Genomic DNA, 22,342 nt, shown 5'->3' on the forward strand with positions numbered 1-22,342 from the left:
TGGGGTGGAAAGTATGTTGTTCTGAGAACACCTGCAGCTTCTTTTCTTTGTTTGATTTGCAAATTTGTCTATTCCCTTTTCTCAGTAATGGCTTCTCGACATATATACATGCTTTTAGGCCCATAACGTTTAGTTGTCTTCTTGCAGTGGAAGGACTGACAGAAACACCTGTGGATTTTTCAGGTTATATATTCCCTTTTTGGAAACTTCTGTTTTTTCCCCTTCCTTATCAAAGAGTATTATCTTAAATCTAATCTGAAAAATTAATAGATTGTACTTAATCACCAGTTTAACTGAAAATTGAATAAACAAAGGTTGTTCTCCTTTGCACAGTACAGTAATATCTTGTGAGCTAGTTTGAAGAGTAACGTTTATTTCCAAATGTCTTCTGCATACACCCAGCCATTAGGTAGATTTGTTCAATTCCAGCATATTTAATTTAGCATAATGAAATGATTAACCAAACAAGTAGTGGACGGTAACCAGTAATCTGGGCTGCCATGAAGAGAGGATTTAAATTGTTGAAAAGGTGTTGAAAAGCAGATGAATATCTTATAAAACATTTTCTCATGTATTTAAAGCTTTTACACAGTGCTGTAGATCATTAATGTCCAAAGAAAAACAAGTATCTATATTAGGCAACTTTACAAGAGAGGGAAAAATGTTCTTTACTTTCAATTTAAGTTAAGGCAAAAAGATTTTATTTCAAGCAATTTTGGACCATTTCTATTGGTCCAATAATAATGAAACACAGTGTAAAGGGCAGTTGCTGTGTTCAGATGGTGTAAAAAATAAAAATGGAAAAAACGTGATGTACTGTGGACAATGATGATATGTAAGTACCTATAGGTAATAGTGATCTCTCCCATATGTATTATATATGTAACTATATTATATCCTAAATTTAAACTCAGTAACCCAAAAGTTATGACAAAGTCAGGATCTTGTTATTGGTCCTGTTATTGTAGGTTAGCCTGTTTTCCTTTGCTTGTCTACACAGTCAGGACAATTTCGTCTTGAAAATGTTTGAAAACAAACACAGACTCACACACATCCTGCAGAAGCCTGCAATGAAAAAGAAAGGAAGCCAGGGAAGGGGAAGAGGGGAGAGAGGGAGGGAACGAGCGAGCGGCAGAGAGTGAGAGAGAGGGGAGACCATTCAGAGAGTGAAGCCGCCCTCATACGCTTCTCCATTCTGTAAACAGCATTAACACGGACAGCAGAGAGGCCAACAATTCTAGGGAAACGCGCGCACACACACACGCACGTGTCTGCAGCAGCAGGTGAGTGACATCAATGTGTTATGTGAGGTTTACCGCTCAGCTTAAGTGTTCAGAATGCAGTGCTTAAAGCTCTGAGGTGGTGCTGTTCTTTCCACAGACATGCGAAAGGTCTCTGAAGAGTGAGGAAAACAGGCAGGTTAAAGCAGATCCTCTATTCTACAGCTGATTTTCTCTCTCTCACTCGCTCTCTCGCGCTCTCTCTCTCTTTCTCACTCTCATAAAATTCTAAACGAGTTAAAGCTTGTGGCTTTGCAGTCTACTAATGGCTTAAGCATCAGTTGGTCCAGGTTACAGCCATATTTAGCATTTAGCTATTCTGAAACCTTTAAAAGAGTTTACAGATGTTTAGTTTCTTTCTTTCTTTCTTTCTTCCTTTCTTTTTTTCTTTCTTTCTTTCTCTCTCTCTCTCTTCGTCCTTCCTGTGCTCAGCATAATTCCTTTTTGTTCTTCAGTGCAAGAGTCATGATATATTGCTCTGGTCATTATGGCTGAATTTGCTAGAGTAAGCATTCCAAAAAAAAGAGGAATTAAAATCTCCCCATTGTGCATCCATGCGTGTGCGAGTCTGTACATGTGTTCAGACCATTCAAATGTGAGAAAAGGGCAACTGAAGCAACTTGATTTTTTTTCCTCTTTTCTCCCCTCCCTCCCGGGCCCTTTTGTAAGTGACTGCACAAGGCGGTCACAAGTTGCTGTTATTAACATGGCCATACATTCTTAGTGGCTGGAGGTGTCATGTGGGACGGTGTTGGGGTAGTGCGCATGAAACTCGTCACCCTGTGTGGTCGACAAAAGGACAAAAAAGGAGCTCTACTGTTTCAGGTTACATTCACCTTGCTGTTTGTTTGGAATTTGTTAGGGCCTCACATTTGAGATATTTAAAATAGGGCTGTCATCATTACTTCTTTAACTCTATTAAAATTTTCTTTCTTGAATTGGCAGTGATTAGTTGGCAGTTTGCCTGATGCATATTTTAAATTGTGCTACTAGTCTTTGTTACAATAAGAACATTTTTAACATATTTTTATGTAAGTTTTTTTTATATATGTTGTCGCTGTCCAAAGAAAATCAAGTATCTCCAAAATGGTAACTTTACACCGTAGGGCAAAAACGCTCTTTACGTTTAATGTAAGTTATTGTAAAGAGATTTAATTCCAAGCTACTTTGGAACATGTCGACTGCACCAATCATCAAAGTTTCACACAATATAAAGGTGTTCAAATAAAGTAGAAAGAGAAAAAAAAAAAAAATGTGAAGACTATATGTTTAGTTTTTTCCTTTTACGGGCTTCCTAGTTTATCCTTTTCCAGTTATGTATTTTGGAATCTATGAAAGGCTCTTTGTTATTGTTCAGTTAAAAGAACACTCTGGCCAAAATGTAACCATCACTATATCTGTTTTGAACATACCTACGTGTGTCCTGCAGTGGTGCCGAAGTAGTCTCTAGAGCGTTTTTTACATCTGGTTTAAGACACGGAACACTCCTGTCTGATGAAATATCTTAAAATTTGAAGAAACCTTTAAGAAATTCTGACTACTTTGATGTGGATATTTTGGGGTGAGCTGTTGATTTTTTTGCTAGCTGTTGAATACACAAGGAAACCAGATAACAAGCATTTAATAAGCCAAAAATCGTACTGCAACCAAATAACCATGGTAACTGACTTCAAGACATCATAACAATGGAGAGAATAGATTTCTTGAATGACCATAAGGACTCGCCAGATGAGGAACACAACAAGCTGAATGCAAAAGCTATCTAGATCCAGCTACTTTACCACAGTTTGGCACCTTTCCCAGGCCTAAAGGTCGAAAAATGTCTCACTTTGTCCTAAAAAAAGTGGCTCTGTCGTTGTTTTGTGCGAAAAAAATGTTGATCTGCCTTTTTAAAATTGTCTTTATTAAAGAAAAGCTATCTTGTTTAGCATCCAAGGTAGGAGTTACACTAATGCTAGCTTGGTTATTAGCCTATATATCAGTGACTAGGCAAGCAGCATAGATTGTTTGAGCTGTGCTGGGATTGCCAGTGGTTGTACAATGTATTTGCATAATGCATGCTGGTGATGTTAGTGAGAAAACATTGAACAAAAGCATTAAAATGACAGATTCATGTTTGCTGTCAAACTACAACTTCAAATAATGTATTATATGTAGTTTGAGGTCAGAATGGACCTTTAAGTCCATTTTATTATTTGGCCTATTTAAAAACTGTAATTACTTAGTTAACCACCAAAATAACTATTAGATTACTGGATTGCTAATATAATTCACAATGATGGCCCTAATGTGAAGTAGAGCTATCATAAATACGCTCTGGATCCTTTTTAAGATAAGGGATTATTCTCCACCTTAAGAACTAATTCTAGCACTATGTGGAATTTAGTAGGTTACTGGGCCATGCATGTTTGCTTGTGTGAAGTGTGACACGTTTGTCATGTCTGAGAAGTGATTAACCTGCGCTTATGGCTGTGGAAGTAACTGAATCTTTACTGGGTCTTTTAGTGGCCTTAAAAGCAATAGGCAGGTCTGACACTTGACCTCTTTGACTCTTGCTGGGGTCCCTGGTTGTTTCCATGTCTCTCTGCTTGCCATAATCTAGTTATGACATTTTACGTCAACATCACAGCAAGAAGCAGTTAAGCAGCCAGAGCTGTGATGTCGTCTTTCGTTTGGACAGCGTCTTTAGGTGACGTTGACCAGTGTTTTTCAGTCCTGCAAATCTGCACTGTACATTTTGGGGTAGGGGTGGGCAGTACAGTGGTATTAGTTTAAAATTAAATCACCATATTCTTTTCTATGTTGTGGGTATTGTCAGGACTTCCAGAACACTGAACACCTGCATATATAATGAAAAAAACAGATTTAGGTGAATTATAGAAAGCATATAAACAACCACAGCTAGTGTAGATTAACTGCATAGTAACAAGTAACTTTTTTGTTGGTGCATTTTGTCTGTTTCTAAATGTTCACAGATCTCAGAAAACTAAATATGATGGTACATATTGCCTCAGGTAAACGTATTGAAACAGTTAGCCATCTGTATACTGTGTATCACTGAACAGAAAATAGCAACTCTGAAATTCTGCAATGCAGGAGTATTGTGTACATGCTTCTTGGGGCATGCCATTCAGAGCAAGCGGTAAAAAATTCTGAAGCCTAAAATTGCATAAAATGGGTATATAACTGTTCATGCAGTTTGCTGCACAAAGCCGACATAAAAGGCCACACTATTTAACACGAGCATACTGTGTCAGTGGTAACAGAGTAACATTGAGATTAAGACAAATCAAACATGAGTTATACCTTATGTTGTTTGTTTCTAGTAGCGCACATACACATACATTACTGACTATTCATGTTGTATATATGCTAATAGGTGCATCCTTGCCAATGCTCAATTTAATTAACATATAGGCAGAAAATAACATAGCCTGTTAGCCTGTTTAAATAACGAATTGAAAAAGATAGAGTATTGAATTGTTTGCTTTGTGTTATTCTTTTAATAAACACCAAACCTTTGATATGCACATGCAGCACTGTATGGAAGGCGAAAATAGTGCTAAAGACAGAAGGACAAAACCTAATGTTCTTTCTGAAGGAGGCCTTATTTCACAATGAGTGGGTCTCCTGGCTTTGAAGGAAGGTTTCTGAAGCCAAACTGACCCTTACGTAAATCAGCACTAATGCTCTCTAAGTAAGAAAACAAAGACGAAACAGACAAAGGTAAGATTAAGTAACATTTTGGCTAGACCTGCTGCTTTATTGGCCTTTCTTATTTTGGCTTTTCCTGATATTCTACATTTGTGCTCTGACTTGCTGCTCTTCCTGGACAGTTGGAAGTGTTTCTCAAAGAACTGAAATCATGGATCATACCCATTAGCCCCTCTCTAAATTATATATACTCTGTTAAACTTATTAATCAATCATTCTGATTATTTTTCATGCTATATCCTTCTTTGGCAGCGAGGATTAACTAATCTCTCTGGTATCCACTCATTTTTTCCGAGTTGCTTTTCTTCTATTGTTTGTTGGGCCCATCTGGCCTTTGCCATCTTCTTTTGTGAAGGACTGTTTTTCTCCCTAAAAGCCTGCAGTCAGTCAGTTCGTCACTCCATTTGAGTCCAGCAGACACATTTGTTTTGGCTCCTGCAGGAGGTTTGCTGTATGTGTTTGTGTGTGCACAATCCTGGAGGAGATATTTTGAGCACATTTGGTCTGGAGTGAAAGCAGCATTCACTGCCCGCAGGTTGACGACTGTGTTAAATTTCAGTTTCGTCACTTTTCCATCCTAATTTCGCCTGTTCTTGTCTTGTGGTTCCATTGCAGTTTCCCTCTATCTGACCTCTCCATTTACTGACCTGCTGATGAAAAGTGCAGATGTAGCTTGGACAGAATGTATATTTGTCACTTATGGTATGCGTTCTGTACGAAAACATTTTATATACACAGGGGCCAAAAGTCCGACACACATTAATCATTTTTTTAAATTGAATCTAGAAATAAACAACAGAAGTGTTTAGAACTTTGAAAAGTTACAAGTAAAATGAAGAAGAAACATACAAGGTTCTGCACTATTTCTGGGTTACTATTCATATTTAAACAAAGCATTGACATGTTAGTTAGTGCCTTTGTACAAAAAGGTAAGATTTTTTCCAGTCTTATCTCTTCCATTGATGCTCGCGTTTAGACGACTCTAAGGTAGAGCTGGGCGATATGGCCAAAAACGTTATCACGATAAACAAAATTCATATCGTTCGATATCGATACATATCGCGATAAATGTCAAATCATGACTTCTTTCACGTTTGAAGACTGATTTTGCTCCTGGGTGGTTAACTGTGGTTTTAAACTATCACTTATGGTCCGATCATGACAAACACTCGCCAAACAGTGGAACATTTCACTAATCTGTCATGGAAGAGTGGGAGAAAGTTTCTGAGCTGTTTTCATCAGCTGGAAAAGCACAGCTGCAATTTTTGTAATAGTCATGATTTAAGAAAGAAAACAGATTATTTTTAGCTGTCTGGTGACGAGCACTTGGCTACTCCGTTACAAATGCTAAACAAGTGGCCAACAACAGTGCTAAACTCTTTAGTTTCTCAACAACGTCAACTTGGTTCGGTAGGTCACTGCTGTCACTCCTACCACATCCATGTCGGAGCATATCACAGTATTCAGACACCAGCTAGCGACGACTGGGTTTCTCTATGCTATCGTAGTAGTTTAAGGGGTGAACCGCAGTATATCTGACGTTTGCTGTGTAAAAACATTATCTGTAGTGTGAATCTCTCACACCAGTCACAGAGTCCTCCTTTTAGGTATGTTTAAACTGAAAGCGGTGATTTTGTGTCTTGTTTGCTCTACCGTATCATCAATTCACTGTGTTGTGCCGGAGCACTGCTTCAAGTTAGCCAGCAGCTAAAAACAGCTAGCCTGGAAAGATAGCGCTCTCCCACTCTCCAATGCCTCACAGCTTCCTCAGTTTACTTTCGAACATGAACCCACTTCTTTCTTTCACTTTCGTTGCTCGAGAATGCACTAATACTAACATATGACGGTTTGGCGCTGTAACACGGCGCTGCAGACGTGATTTAACACCGCTAAAGTTGTTAGGATGCATGGAAAGAGGTGAGCTCACCGTAGGACAGCACAGTTACACCACTGACCTCGTCACTCACACTCGGTCACAGAAGAACAGATCGCCGATAACATCCACTCAGACAGGGAATGTATAACTCCGCGTTTCAGCCGTTGCTAAAGTATATTTGGCGACCCTTTTTTTTACTCGTGGCCCCCTCCCTCTCTAATCAAGTCGAAAAATTCGGAAGTGCGCCCTCTCCTCGCGACAGCAGAGTAGTGTCGCTTTCCTTGCAGTAGAAAGCGCCACCAGGGCTTTCGCTAAAACGTGGAAGTGTGAGAATGGTGTATTATATCGAACATTTATCGAACCTTTCTTATCGCTCTATCGAGGAAAAGTTATATTGCGATACTTGTCGTTATCGTTTTATCGCCCAGCCCTACTCTAAGGCGGATTTGGTCTAACTTGTGGGGTCCACACTAGTGCACACTGTCATAAAATGGGGACATACCAAATACTGACAGATTCTTCAGTTTATGTAAATATTTCAAGTATTCTACTTCTCACATGTTTTAGCCTGGACTGCTTTTTTGAATGAGGCACAACACAGAGCAGCCAGTCAGAACAAAGATTATTCACAAGTATCGGGTTTATATGTAACAAAAACAATTAATAATTTGGAGGGATAAAAAGAGATTCATAAAAATGTATTATGAATGTTTTTGTTACATAAAACCGCACAATTTTCATTTTCATGAAGTCATTCTTAATTATTCTTAGAGCGTATGGATTGATGTTTTATGTTTGTGTGTTGTTTGTGAAAAATGTTTGTGCCGGTTGTCTATGTTGTGCTATAATAGCAGTTACAAAGCAAAAACAAATTTCCAGTATTTTTGGTTACAGAACATGGACCAATTACATTTTGCATTTAAATAGATTCAGGAAAGTCTCACTAATGGTGTAGCTGTGGTTGAGAACATGCTATTCATCATGAATAACAAATATAAATTCTGATGATAGCAGGAATCTGTGAAAGCAATATTGTTTGTAGTGAAGGACAGCATGACTCAAAGCTTTTGATAGCATTTTTATAACATATTTTGCCATATTGCCTACCACTGTTCTACTATCTGCTGCTTTTTTTTAAATAATGCCAGCCATGAGCAAATAAGCAAGACTGCATGCATAATATCCACATCTGTTAGAGGAGGACTGTTTATGTGTGAGTTAGCATCAGTTGCTACAGTTGCAAAGCTCATCAAATTAACAATAGGAGGAAGTGCACTGAAAGGGTTTTATCTCTCTCGTTTGCTCTCTCTCTCTCTTTCTTTCACTTTCCGCTCTTTCAGTTCCTGCTGCTACTGGGTTCATAAACTTTGATAAGAGTGCAATGGAATGCACTGCCTGAAACTGTGAAACTATTAGAGGATGTTACATTCAGCAGAACTTTGAAAAAAGGTTTAACCCTAGAATGTAAATTACCTACAATCTCTTTTACTACTTTTTAACCTATACAAACAATTTTATTTTGGTCTAGGTCAGGCTAGCTTTGTATGCCCACAAGTATGATAAATTTGGTTCCAACAGAAAGTTGCCCCAGTTTTTTTTATGTCTGAAGTACTTCTAGCAACAAAACATGTAGTATAATGTCATAAAAATAGACCTAGTTTCTCCATACTGTTGATGTGTAAAATCGTAAAGCTAGTGAGCCGTTGCACTCAGTAAGACACTATGCAAACTTTGTCAGTGATGTATGAAAATTTCCTGCCAAGATATCAGTGATCAAAATTATAATGGTTTTCAGTCAATTACAGTTTGCAGCTATACTGTATGAAACAGTATGAAGTACAGTATGAAGTCCCATCTGGGGTGTAGTGCTGGGGGCAGCTGTGGGCTGGAGGTTAATGAGCCAGCCTCGTGACTGGAAGGTCACTGGTTCGATCCCCTGAGCAGACATTAATGTGACTGAAGCGCCTTTGACCAAGGCACCCAAACGCCAAATGCTCCCCAGGTGCCGTGGATAGGGCTGCCCACCGCTCCGGGCAAGTGTGCTCACTGCCCCCTAGCTTTTGTGTATTCACTTGTGCGTATGTGATGTTTCACTGCACGGATGTGTTAAAATGCAGAGGTGAAATTTCCCCATTGTGGGACTAATAAGAGTCACTTGACTGAAATTATTATACACCATTATCAGAATTAATAAAATTTGGTAGAATTGTTATTGGATTTTGTGCTGGATTTGGCTGGTATGTCACTGAAACCAGTAACAGTCCTATCCCTAGTTATATTTCAAAGGTATATGTGTATTAAATTTATGTACTAAGACTTGTCCGTGTCTCTCTCAGGTGTGTCACCATTCTCTGTGTCAGGAATTAAGGGACAACAGCCCACTGCACCTCTGTGAGTCATGTGACTCCCGCTGCCACCCAGTTGCTGGTGGCAACATGCACTTTGATAGGCATCCACGCTTTGACCTGCAACCTCAAGGTATGAGACAATAAGAGAATTTTAAGACTTCCATGCCCATCAGTAAAAATGATTAAACTTTAGTTTCTTAATTGATTACATTTTTGACAGTCACATACTCCATGGTTTGGTCAAAGACTTTCATCAGATGCCCTTTAAAACATAAAACCCATTGGCTGGTCCATTACAACCAGAAAGTTTCCTGATGCACGTAGGGCCTAACTGCTATGAAAATTTTGTCACTGATACCAGTAGGCCCAGCCAAGGGTTGATGTAATCAGATATCGGCGATGATTGACAATTAATGATGTTGGGAAAGAGGACTGACCTAGAAAGAGAGCAGAACCTTAGAGAGGACTAATTTCATGTTAAACAGTTTTCTAAATAATATAAAATAATAAGTTCATGTAAGGTATTGAATATTTTCTTTCTTTTTAATGTTTATATGATGGATTATTAAGGGGGCATTAATGAGCTGTACATTTTTACTGTTTCTGCAGGAAAAATCTAAGCATTGTCTATATAGCTCAAGTGGTAGAATTATGAAAAAATAATACTTCATTGTTTCACATAGGCATCTACACCTTAATTAGAGAGCACCTCCACTATAACATCAGTAAACATCTTGTTTTTTTCAATATGTAAAACATATGGATGGCTTTGGGACTCACTCATTAACTCGTGCACATGTGGCAAGGGAAACTCTTAGCATGCGAGTCTCCAGGGATGCAGGAGGGTTTTTTTAAATTAGGGCCACTAAAATTGTAAGCATCATATACACAACATTAACAGTGACATCATGCAAAATCATTTGCCTTTAAAAAAAATGTGATAATTTACATAGAAGGTGGCGAGAGACAACAAAATGCACATATAACAGACACATAAAATCACTGGGCCCTGTCCTGTTCTCTCTGCTTTCATTCTAGACATGCTCTTTCATTCTGGAGTTGAGCGGTGTCCAACCAGATTGTTGATATGTGGCGTGGTAACTGATTGTATCACATCCATAGATTTAACTCATAAAAGAATTGAGTGGGAGATAAAAATGTTGATTAAAAAATATTATTACGGTATATGATATATATTTTTAATGCATAATTTTGTGGCACAAAACTAGCCTATAGCTCTGCCTGCAGAACATGCCCCAAAGCAGCCAACAGTTGCATAGGGAAGTGATTCGGCTTATTGTATATTCTCACATATTATTTTAAAGTTCTGATTTTTTAATAAGTTAACAATCCTGAAATCTCCCTGAGCACCCCTCCCTCTGCTTCCCTGTATGTCGATTTTATGCCATTTAAAGAGAAGAAACAGCAGTGAACCAACACCAGTAGGAGCTTATGAATGCATGTTTTTAGTGACAACTTTCACAATGAGGAGTGAAATAGTTTTCAAAAAATTTTGAGTTGCTCAGAATTGTATTATTTAGTGTGTGATTTCATAAAAGATTTTCGTTAAATCAGGTACATAAGTTAAAAAAACATGTAAGCTAACGATAACTTAGAAAGTACCTCCAAGCTTCACACTACATGTGTTTGTGGGTGATATAATTGATTATCCCTCATTTTTTTAACAAGAACATTGTTTTGCTTATTATAACCCCATTTCCAAAAAAGTTGAGACACTGTGCAGAATGTAAATAAAAATAGGATGCAATGATATGCAAATCATGTAAACCATATTTTTAAAGGAAAATACTACAAAGACAACATATCAAATGTTGACACTGAGAAATTTTATTGTTTTTTGAAAATTATGTGCCAATTTTTAATTTGATGCCAGCAACACGTTCCAAAAAAGTTGGAACGGGGGCATGTTTATCACTGTGTTTCATCACCTCTTCTTTTAACAAAACTCTGTAAGCGTTTGGGAACTGAGGAGACCATTTGCTGTAGTTTTGAAAATAAAATGTTTTCCCATTCTGGTTTGATATAGAATTTCAGCTGCTCAACAGTTCAGGGGCTCATTTATTGTATTTTTCATTTCATAACCCTCCAGATTCAGTGGTGACTCTTTTAATACGGAGCAATGCTGTGGTAGTACATGCAGAATGTGGTTTGGCATTGTGGTGCTGAAATAATCAAGGTCTTCCCTGAAAAAGACGTTATCTGGATGGCAGCATATGTTGCCAAAACATGTATCTATCGTTCAGCGTTAATGGTGCTTTCACAGATGTGCACGTCACCCATACCATGTGCACTAATTCACCCCTATACAATCATGATTACTGGCTTTTGAACTGTAGACTGATAACAAGCTGAGTGGTCTTTAGCCAGGAAGACACAGTGTCCAAGACTTCCAAAAAGAATTTCAAATGTTGATTTGTCGGACCACAGGACACTTTTCCACTTCCCCTCCAGTCCATTTTAAATGAGCTTGGGCCCAGAGTAGGTGGCAGCATTCCTGGATCCTGTTTATATATGGTTTCTTCTTTGTGTTTTAGAGTTTTAACTTGCATTTGTGGATGCAGCGACAAATTGTTTTCACAGACAGTGGTTTTCAGGAGTGTTCCTGAGCCCATGCAGTGATTTCCTCTACAGAATCATGTCTGTTTTTAATGCAGAGCCGCGTGCAACTTTACCAGCCTTTTGTTGCCCCCATCCCAACTTTTTTGGAACGTAGCATCAAATTCAAATTCAAATATTTTTCAAAACACAGTACAATTTTTCAGTTTCAACATTTGATGTTGTCTTTGTACTATTTTCAATCAAATATAAGGTTTAAATGATTTGCACATCATTGCATTTTGTTTTTATTTACCTTTTGCACAGCGTCCCAACTTTTTTGGAAATGTGGTTGTAATATTTTTGCCTACTTTATGTTATTTGATTTTGAGTATTATTTGACATTTATCTGCATATCGCTGCTGTTGGAAGAAACCTTGTATCTCCATTTTTCAGTTTTTCACATAATTTGAAAATGCCTGTTGCTTTTTACATTGTGTGTAAATTTCATCGACTTGGAAAAAAGTCTGGTTCCATTGACTTACATTAAAAGTAAAGCCTTTTTTTTTCCTTCTCCTGTAAAGTTGTCATTGTGGAGATACAAGGTTTTCTTCTGATAACAGCGATATGTTCATAGAAACTAAAGGTTCAAAAGTCATAAAAATGACGTTTTTACCTAATTTACCACCAGTATGAGGTATGTGTGGATAAAGTTAGATTAGAGCAGTCACTGGAAGGATGTTAGTTTTGTCTATTTTCCTGTCCCAACGGTAGGTTCCATCCTGGCCCGCAACGTGTCCACTCGCTCCTGTCCCCCTCGCACTGGCCCCCCCTCTGACCTGGAGGAGGCGGAAGAAGGGGGCTGCGATTTGGGGTCAGTTCTTTTTTATTAATTTCTCCATCCTGCCATCCATTTAGCACTCTTAGGGGCTTTACTGGTGTAATGAAAGAGGATGTCCCAATACTTTCCAGTGGCGTCATATGAGAGCCTTTCAGGGTTTAATTGCCTTTTCCTCTTTAAGTAATGGTTCACAGGGAAAATCAAATTTACACCATTTCCCCCTTATCTTAAACATAGGCAATCAGTGAAGACATGTTTGTTGTCAGCAGTGTGCTTCTTTAGTATTGCGCTGGCGCTACAAGGCTAATATTCCACAAGTAATAGAAGTCTGTCTCCCAAGATCTTGACATAGAACTTCTGTTATGTTAGTCTTTCAGCTCCATTGCAAAACTAAGGAAACAAACATCAGAAAACAAATGTGTCTTCCTTGATTTACCATGTATAGTAATTGTGTACTTGTATTTAATTTTTGGTTAACCATTCCATTAACAGTTGAACTAAAGCATTTCTGGGAAATGGAAAGCGAAAGCCCGAGGGTCTGTTTTCTAGGTGTGGTCTGAAACCTAATCCTGGACTAAAAACATTTTGTATGAAAACTCCAAATTAGCAAAGAAACTGAATCAAAATAAGCTAGAAGTGTCCAATAAATCAATGCTAAGACCAATCATGAATGAACTTCTGGTTTATAACATTTGTGTTCTGAAATTAGACTATACTGAGAATTCTTTATCAGCTGGAGACTGATTGTGTATAAGCTGTTGACAGAATTTTAATAAATGAATAAAAGTCATGGTCTTCTATATCAATTGCAAATATGGCTTGGCAGAATGCAAGAAACCTTTTGCTCATCAAGTTAATACTGTGTGTGTTTGTGTTCTCTAGGGATCGCAAGAGTGGCCCTATAAAACTAGTGAAGAAGAAAGCAAGAAGGCGATACACAGATGTGAGTAAAGAACATTTTAATTTATGTCAAGTAAGGAAAACACAGACATTTTAGGCTGACATTTTAAGGGCAAACATTTCACCACTGAGTATCTTTATCTGCCTCTCAAAGATGGCAAATCTGTTGCCCCAGAAATGAAACTGTAACTTTGCTCTCTTTGTCGCCCTCTGCAGGACCCCAGTAAAGAGTGCTTCACTTTAAAGTTTGACTTAAACATGGACACAGGCATGGAAATAGTGCCAGCAGTAAAAAAGAAGACATTAAGGTGATTCTAGAGAATTCAACAGGCTTAATGTTGGTAACAATGTGTCATCAATATGTGATGTCAATTTATAGCTGTGTAAATCGTCACATTCATAAGAAGACTTCATATCTCTGAATGGTAGCTTGTAAAGGGAAGCCAAAAAAAATTTCACTATAATGCATGTTAAATGGGCATTCCACCAATTTTTCTACATTTTTGCATAATTCAGTCGCTGAGATGCAAACAGTCATTTGCAGTGCTTTGTTGTGAAGTAGTGCATCGTAGAGAAACCTACTGATTCTGATTTTTTTTATACGGTAGTCGTAATAGGAACCAGGGTTTGCGATGTCTACAAGGCAAATGATAGATGTTTTATATGTAGTGTTCATAATGGCAAAATAGCAGTAAATCTACAAAAAAAAAACTTACGCCTTACAGCACTCTGCATGTACATCTTTAACATGAATATCTTTATTAAACAAATAGGTTTTAGGCCAAAACCTTAATAGCTTTCTGTTAGGTAACTATTTAGTTAAGAGTTAAACAAAGAAAGTGAGAAAAATCAGTTGAATTCCATTACTATTGCTTTATTCATCACAAAAGTTTCATTGAAGGTAGCTGATGTTAAAACGTTTTGACATTAGATCACTTCTATATTTGTTTTATTACATTTTAACATGAATTGTCATTAGCTTAACAGTACAGATTCACCTGACACTGAGATCCAGTACAAATAGTGTGACTAATGCCTGTTGTGCTGTATGTTACAGGGAGGTTCTGGGCACAGTATTTGAGAGGAAGGGGATTGAACTGTCTCGTGTCAATCTGTTTCTGGACCAGTCGAACACTCCTCTCTCACTGGGCTTCGAGGCCTACCGCTTTGGGGGCCACTACCTCCGAGTACGAGGTGAAAGAGCATCCAGTTTCTTTGTAACACGTCTAAAGAACACTGATGATGACGTCTAACTCAAAACTCTAAAAAATGTTTCTGCAGTTAGCATATGGAAATGAAGAACTTTTTTAGCACCACCCCCCAAAAAACACTCTCTTGTTCTATATGCGTTCATATTAAATTTATTTGAACTTACACAGAAGCCTCAACTAAATGTAATGTCTCTGCCTCTCACAATCCAAGTAATTAAAACACATCTATTGATGTTGAGTACTGTGCTCTGGGATGGCCAGTACATTATCTTGAGAACACAAGCAGCTTCTTTGTTTAATAAGTATATTTCGATCTCAGCAGTGCACTTGTGGCCTTGCTGTAGAATGAATTTCTTCCCAATCTAGGTTTTTTCAGAGGGTATTGCATGATGCATTAAAATTTATTTGTGCTTATCAGCATTCATTATCCTTTCAATCAAAAACAAATCACTGATGCTCCACCTTGCTTGACACATGTTTGTAGACAAGGTTCAAAGAGTCTTTCATTGCTTCAGAGGCATAAATACTGCCTTCTGTTCCGTCCAAAGATCTGAAATGTAGTGATTTAGTGATTAGTGATTTACCAGGTATTGCACAATTATTAGGATTCCCATTTTTCTGTTTTTTTCCTGACACAAAAAAAATGTCATAATTAGTACCTAATTGCCATTTTCACTGGCATTTGAACAAATAAAAGTATGGTCTTTGACTTTTGCGCAGTACTGTATATATTTACATGTTTTCATGATTTTCTAAGTGAATAGACATTTACACATCCTCAGTTCTGTACATTTTTAATGAACGATTGTTTGCTACATTGAATATAAAAGAAAGAGGAAAAAAACATAATATATATTTTTTTAATATTTTATGTTGTATTTTTTCTAATATAAGTAATGTAGGAAAATAGAAAATGTGCACTAAAATTTGCAGACAATTGTCGTATTGACACACACACACACTTGCCACTTGCAGGTGCTTAATGGAATTTTTCAACTGGGTAGTCAAATTTTATAATGATAATGATGATTAATAATTACAGCCATGCTACAAAAAAGTCTGATAAAGGTATTTTAACTAATTGGGGTCCACCAAGGACTTATGATGAAAACCATACAAGAAAGACAGCATTAAGTGTATTGCTGTGTGTGCTCTTATGTGTGTTCAGCGCGTCCGGGAGAGGAGCTGAGGGTGGAGAGGGGGGTGAAGGACCCTCGATCTCTCAGTCTTCCCATCCTGAGGCCAAGCAGTCACAGTGCCTCCACTGACCGTGTGGAGCATTGCTCCCTGGGACGACGAGAGGCAGCGGATCTGCTTGTAAGTTTGGTAAGTTTCTTTTTCCCTTTCTTTTTCTATCTTCCTCCTTTTTAGTCCTCCATCCTCTCCCAGAGGGCCAGCTTTTATGCAGCAAAGCTAGCACTGGAAACCCTCAGGACAAATGTGTTGTTTGTGGTATTTTTAATATTCCAGGACTCTGCAGCATGCACGCAACTTCCCAAATGCTTCATCATCAGCAACCTAAAAAAATCAGTGAATATACATGGCTCTCATTGAATTTCACTGCTTGTGTCCCCTTACCATCATATTTGCCAGGAACTTGAGCAGGAACTTTCATGGAAATAATCACTGCCAAGCAGAGACCATCAGAATGAATGGAGGAGGTCACTGTTTGCTGTAGTCTTATTTGTATATATCCTCAAAACATGTCTTCTTCAGAGTTCTTTAGCAAAGGCAATGGTTATAACTGAGCCATTAATGCTTATGTTTCTTTTTTGCATGGTTCAAAGGTTTTTCAGCCTGATGGAGAACCTGCGGAACCAAAAAGCGTTACAATTAAAAGAAAAATTTTGGTACTATATAGTAAAACATTTTGCTATCTTTTGTGTAGGGCTGGGCGATAAAACGATAACGATAAGTATCGCAATATAACTTTTCCTTGATAGAGCGATAAGACAGGTTCGATAAATTTTCGATATAATACACCATTCTCACACTTCCACGTTTTAGCGAAAGCCCCGGTGGCGTTTTCTACTGCAAGGAAAGCGACACTACTCTGCTGTCGTGAGGAGAGGGCGCACTTCCCAGTTTTTCGACTTGATTAGAGAGGGAGGAGGCCACGAGTAAAAAAGGGTCGCCAAATATACTTTAGCAACATCTGAAACGCGGAGTTATACATTCCCTGTTTGAGTGGAGCGACCGGCGAGTTGTTCTCCTGTGACCGAGTGTGAGTGACGAGATCAGTGACGTAACTGTACTGTCCTATGGTGAACTCACCTCTTTCCATGCATCCTAACAACTTTAGCGGTGTTAAGTCACGTCTGCAGCGCCGTGTTACAGCGCCAAACCGTCATATTTTAGTATTAGTGCACTCTCGAGCAACGAAAGTGAAAGAAAGAAGTGGGTTAATGTGAGTTACAGCCCTGATTTAAACGAAAGTAAACTGAGGAAGCTGTGAGGCATTGGGAAGCGGGAGAGCGCTAGGTTAGCTTTCCAGGCTAGCTGTTTTTAGCTGCTAGCTAACTTGAAGCAGCGCTCCGGCACCCCGGCACAACACAGTGAATTGATGATACAGTAGAGCAAACAAGACACAAAATCACCGCTTTCAGTTTAAACATCCCTAAAAGGAGGACTCTGTTTGACTGGTGCGAGAGATTCACACTGCAGATAATGCTTTTACACAGCGAATGTCAGATATATTGCGGTTCACCCTTTAAACTACTGCGATAGCATAGAGAAATCCAGTCGTCGCTAGCTGGTGTCTGAATACTGTGATATGCTCTGACATGGATGTGGTAGGAGTGACAGCAGTGACCTACCGAACCAAGTTGACGTTGTTGAGAAACTAAAGAGTTTAGCACTGTTGTTGGCCACTTGTTTAGCATTTAGCAACGGGATAGCCGAGCGCTCGTCACCAGACAGCTAAAAATAATCTGTTTTCTTTCTTAAATTATGACTATTACAAAAATTGCAGAAGTGCTTTTCCAGCTGATAAAAACAGCTCAGAAACTTTCTCCCACTGTCCCAAGACAGATTTGTGAAATGTTCCACTGTTTGGTGAGTGGTTGTCATGATCCGACCATAAATGATAGTTTAAAACCACAGTTAACCACCCAGGAGCAAAATCAGTCTTCAAATGTGAAAGAAATAATGATTTGACATTTATCGCAATATGTATCGATATCGAACGATATGAATTTTGTTTATCGTGATAACGTTTTTGGCCATATCGCCCAGCTCTACTTTTGTGCATCATATGAAGTTGTAGTGATTTTCAGGTTGTATGAAATCATTACGCTCTCCAGTATATCGTAAATTACACAGGTCTATGGTCCTGGTCTCTGGGTTATATGTGCAGTGTACCCCAAAATATCCAACCCAAGAATGTTTGGCTGAAGCCAGTACAGGAGACCCTGAGAGATGACCTTCCTTGCTCATGACCTTAAACCTCTGTGCTGTAAAGCAGGGATGTCCAATCTTATCTGCAAAGGGCTGGAGTGGCTGCTAGTTTTTAGTCCAAAGAAGCAGGGCCACACCTGATTCCACTCGTGTAAACAGTTAGTCTCAGTCTTGAACAACTGATCATGCGTGCTTCTGCTTTGTTGGAATGAAAACCTGCAGTAATACTGGCCCTTTGCGGATAAGATTGGACACACCTGCTCTAATTATTAGCATCTAATTATTTTGTTTACCTGACGAGTTCAAGAACTGTGAGTCATTTTCCATGAATGATGTGACTCCTATCTACAAAACAAATGCTCCAGCACGTTATAATGTATGAGATTTTTAGAGTCGCATATGTAAAACCTTAACAAGAAATGTTTTTGGGTTTGGATTGTTTAAAAATGTGAACATGGAAATCCTACCTGTTACTCAGCGTTCACATGAACACATTCCTTCTTAGGAAATTAAACTCAAACTGGAAACATTCATTTGCAGGATATGGTAGAACAAAGACTGTAACAGAGAACATGTGGGTTCATCCTCTGGACTGAAGCTATAGTGGTTATTAAAAAGATATTCTCAAAAACTCTCAGATCACTCCTAAAGCTTGTAGGGCACTGTAAAATTGAACATTAGCTTGTCAGACAAACAAATATTAAATCTGATCCCTATCCTGGCCCACCACCCACCTTATTTTGAACAGTTACTAAGTTCCAGCTTAGTCAGGTTATAATGTCACACTGCTTAACACCATCAAGCTGTTTAGCATGGCTGTTTTACATAGGGCTCTCCACAGGTGTTCAAAGTTCGAAAACCGGTGTGTTATTGCTTCCTCATGACACACTCTAAAAGCACTATGTGCCTTGTCAGCATGTTCAGTGGAAGACTACAGAAAGCTGCAGTAAACTGTTCATGAAAAATCTTACCCGGAAGGTCAGGCTTTCACAGAAACTACAGCAGACGCCTGTTTACATTCATTTGTGATCATTTTGCTGCTATGGGAGATAATAACCATCACTGATATGTGTGATTGGCTCTGCTGTGGTAACAGTGTACCGCTGTTAGCTTTTGTGTTGTAAGGGTTTTGTAAGTGCTTTGGTCCATTGTGCCACTGAGGTAGGGAGGTCAGAAGTTTGCTGTGCCGTGCTGTACCCGGAAGGGCTTATGTAACCTGCCAGAAAGGTGAGTGCACAGCCAGGCTGGGGGAGATAGGACACAGTGCCAGAGTGTGAGAAAATCAGGAGTGGTGCCGTGTGTCGTCCTGGCAGCAGATGGCCTGAGTGGCAGAGAGGGCTGGAGGAGCGCCAGAAGCTATTCACCACTCCCACCAGCCCTGGGACAGGGGTCAAAGGACACAGTGCTGGAGGCGGATTGCTATACGATGGGATTGAGAGCCCCAAACACCAAAGAAGGAACACATTTCGAAGAGCTTTGGGGACTGAAATGAAATCGGTTGTTACCCTTGATAATGTTTCAGAGTGTTTGGGTTTGCAATTTAGCAGTGCAGACTATGGATGTAAACTGTTAGGATTGAAGAAGAACAAATCGTCTTTGATCCTGTTGCACTGTCCAGTCCTGTTGTGTAGCAAATAAAAATAGTTGACCAAGAAAATAGCAACCAGTACAACTTGATTTGTGGAGTTCAGCCATTTGCTCCATTTCTTGTTTTTGTACATGCGAAAGCACTTTTTGGTGTTGTGGAAATGCCAAATTTCCGTCAGAGGACGTGGCATGTGCCCAGCGTTGCAGCCCATCCGGAGAGGCCTGAGGGGATGCTAACCTACTACAGCCCCCTGAGCGAGTTCCCTTTGTCACAGACCCACAGGCCACAGACCCTGGGGCTGGTGGCCGCCCGCGTTCAGCGATTCGAGGCCGGGATGACCCTTCCTATCAGCTCCGTGTCTGTGGGCTCCCCCTCCCCTACAAGCTGCCCTTCTGATCTACCAGGACAGACTAAACAAGGAAACAAGGTACTCGTGCCCTGCCAAATGTCCGATAAGGGGAATTCCTGTACTGTCCCTAGGATGATCATCAAAGGCATCATAATTTTTATGAAAAGAAAACCATAGTAATACTAAGAGAATTTCTGTAGGATTCCTACCGGAATCTTACAGTAAATTGGAATAATTACTATAGTTTACTGTTTATTATACAGTTTACTTTATTATTTACTTTGTTTACTTTATTATACAGAGATAATAGATTATTATAACAGTATTATACAGCACTATACAATTCTTATAGCTTCTTATTGTGCTAATAAATTTATTTTTTTGTAAGGTAGAATTAAGATCATAATAACTGATGATGAATGTTTAAACCAAAACCTTTTAAGGTCAATTTGGTTATTGTATTACTTCAAGTTTGACGATGACTGCTTAGAGGGATGAGGGGTCAAGTTGCCAACAATGTAGCCTTGCTTTAACAGCATAACTCATAATTTAGCAATTTAACTGCTAATGTAACTTACACTGTTAGCTTGCTAGTTACCAAACTAAGGGCTACACAACTAGCAACATCAAAAAATGCAGGGCAGTGCAAAGACCTAAATTTGCTTAGTTAGCTAATTAGCTCACTGAGACTAACTTGGCCAAGTGCAAGTGCATTCCTATTTAAAATCTGTTCATCATTGTCACCTCCTTCCTTTGCTGATGAGAGACCACACAGGTGCTAATTTATGAGACGAAGTTGATGAGGGCATTTTAAAAACAGCATTGAAGCAAGCAAAGGTTTTTCCCACTGTAATACTTTCATATATCAATAAGGAAATTCCAACATATAAACTCTTAGTGTTATTCTAGGTAACTTTAAGCATAATTATTACTTTATAGTGTAGATGGCAGGAACATTCATTGTTATGTGTGCGGTATCAGTCCATCAGACCTTGAGTCTGAGTACAGGTTTTAGGATTAAGTCATTGGTTATGTGGTTTCAGGTGTAAGAAAACAAAACTTAAGCAGTCTCTCTTATCATACTGTACTGTCATATAAAGAGCACATTATTGCTGTGTGAAACATTAATCTTTAACTACTCATGGATGCACTTAGAAACCATGAAGCTTTCTCAGGCTATTATTGGTGTCCATATTTTTGTACATCTGTCTTTACTACATATTTGGTTCCCATAATTCCAATTATTGACCTGTAGGTGTACATAAAAGAAAACTGAGGAAGTCTCATGATTCAGAAGTCATATGACATAGAACTAAGCAGCACACAGGTTAATATGTAAATGTGGCTTCAGTTCATGGTTCCACTGTCATTCCTTTTCAAGTGTTTAGTTTTTGACAAAAATATATATCTACCAAGACATTGATGGGCATGGACACTTCCCTCTGATTATAATGCAGACCATTCAAAATAATGTGGAGGTGGAATAATTTGTAATGAGAGTTTCTCAGTCAATTCAATGTAGACTCTTCATAGTTCTTGCTAATTTGGCCTTGACACGGTAATAAAAAGAAGTAACTTACTGATCTTTTCTTATCACTGGCTTTAGATTTCAGATAGAGCCCCTCTCTTTAAAATGCAAATCAGGCAATGAAGCAAATTGTGACAGGACCTAATTAGTTCACTTAGTATAGGCGTGTGTTGCTTAGCTCTAAGTGAATGACTTTCTGTTCGGCCATGAAGTGTTTGAACGCCGAAGGTAAATGGAGATGGCAGTGTCTTGTTTCCATTTCTAAGCAGATGAAGTCCTTAGTGTTTATATCCATGTCTTGTTTGTTCTGCCTTGTTTCTTCTTTTCCAGTTGTGACCTGGCTTTGTTGTCTTTTACCTGTAGAAGTCATAGTTTTGGCTCGTAATAATAGCATGGCATGATCTGTTTTTGATCATTTCTCATTCTTTTTTAAACAAGCAGAAAAATAAACAAAAAAGTCACAAGTGCAGACTTGAATCTGCGATACAGAGTGACTTCTAAGGGATAATTTATGCATGTCCAGAGCACTGGTACTTTAGGTTGACTACCACTGAGCTTTGCCTGGTGAGATCAAGGGAAAGTACTTCAGCGATCATTAATGGAGAAGTCGGTCGGTGGCTCTCCAGGATGTGAGCGGGCTCTCATCACAGGATCTTCCTCCTGCATGGGTGAAAGCCAAGTGCTGCTCTGCGGTCGGTTTGCGCTGTTTCCTAGTAATGATTGCTATTAGGAGAGGAAAAGTAAGAGCTGATTGT

At 38.8% G+C, this 22,342-nt stretch overlaps 1 protein-coding gene across 3 annotated transcripts in view; it reads left to right on the forward strand.

Annotated features, from left to right (window-relative positions):
• plekhg5a (pleckstrin homology domain containing, family G (with RhoGef domain) member 5a) overlaps positions 1 to 22,342 on the forward strand; it is a 65,032-nt gene that overhangs the window by 21,501 nt on the left and 21,189 nt on the right. Inside the window, exons 1-7 of one of the 3 annotated variants that reach the window (XM_036559172.1) lie at positions 1,135 to 1,283; positions 9,207 to 9,348; positions 12,549 to 12,648; positions 13,498 to 13,558; positions 13,732 to 13,823; positions 14,573 to 14,709; positions 15,895 to 16,052. In XM_036559172.1, coding sequence (XP_036415065.1) covers positions 9,306 to 9,348; positions 12,549 to 12,648; positions 13,498 to 13,558; positions 13,732 to 13,823; positions 14,573 to 14,709; positions 15,895 to 16,052 — 591 coding nt within the window. In that variant the 5' untranslated portion in view covers positions 1,135 to 1,283; positions 9,207 to 9,305. Of the gene's footprint in view, positions 1 to 1,134; positions 1,284 to 9,206; positions 9,349 to 12,548; positions 12,649 to 13,497; positions 13,559 to 13,731; positions 13,824 to 14,572; positions 14,710 to 15,894; positions 16,053 to 19,025; positions 20,138 to 22,342 lie in introns of those variants that run through there. The other 2 variants (XM_036559171.1, XM_036559173.1) reach the window with 2 other exon arrangements.

Source organism: Colossoma macropomum, unplaced genomic scaffold, assembly GCF_904425465.1.
Source record: "Colossoma macropomum unplaced genomic scaffold, Colossoma_macropomum, whole genome shotgun sequence".
NCBI lineage: Eukaryota > Metazoa > Chordata > Actinopteri > Characiformes > Serrasalmidae > Colossoma > Colossoma macropomum.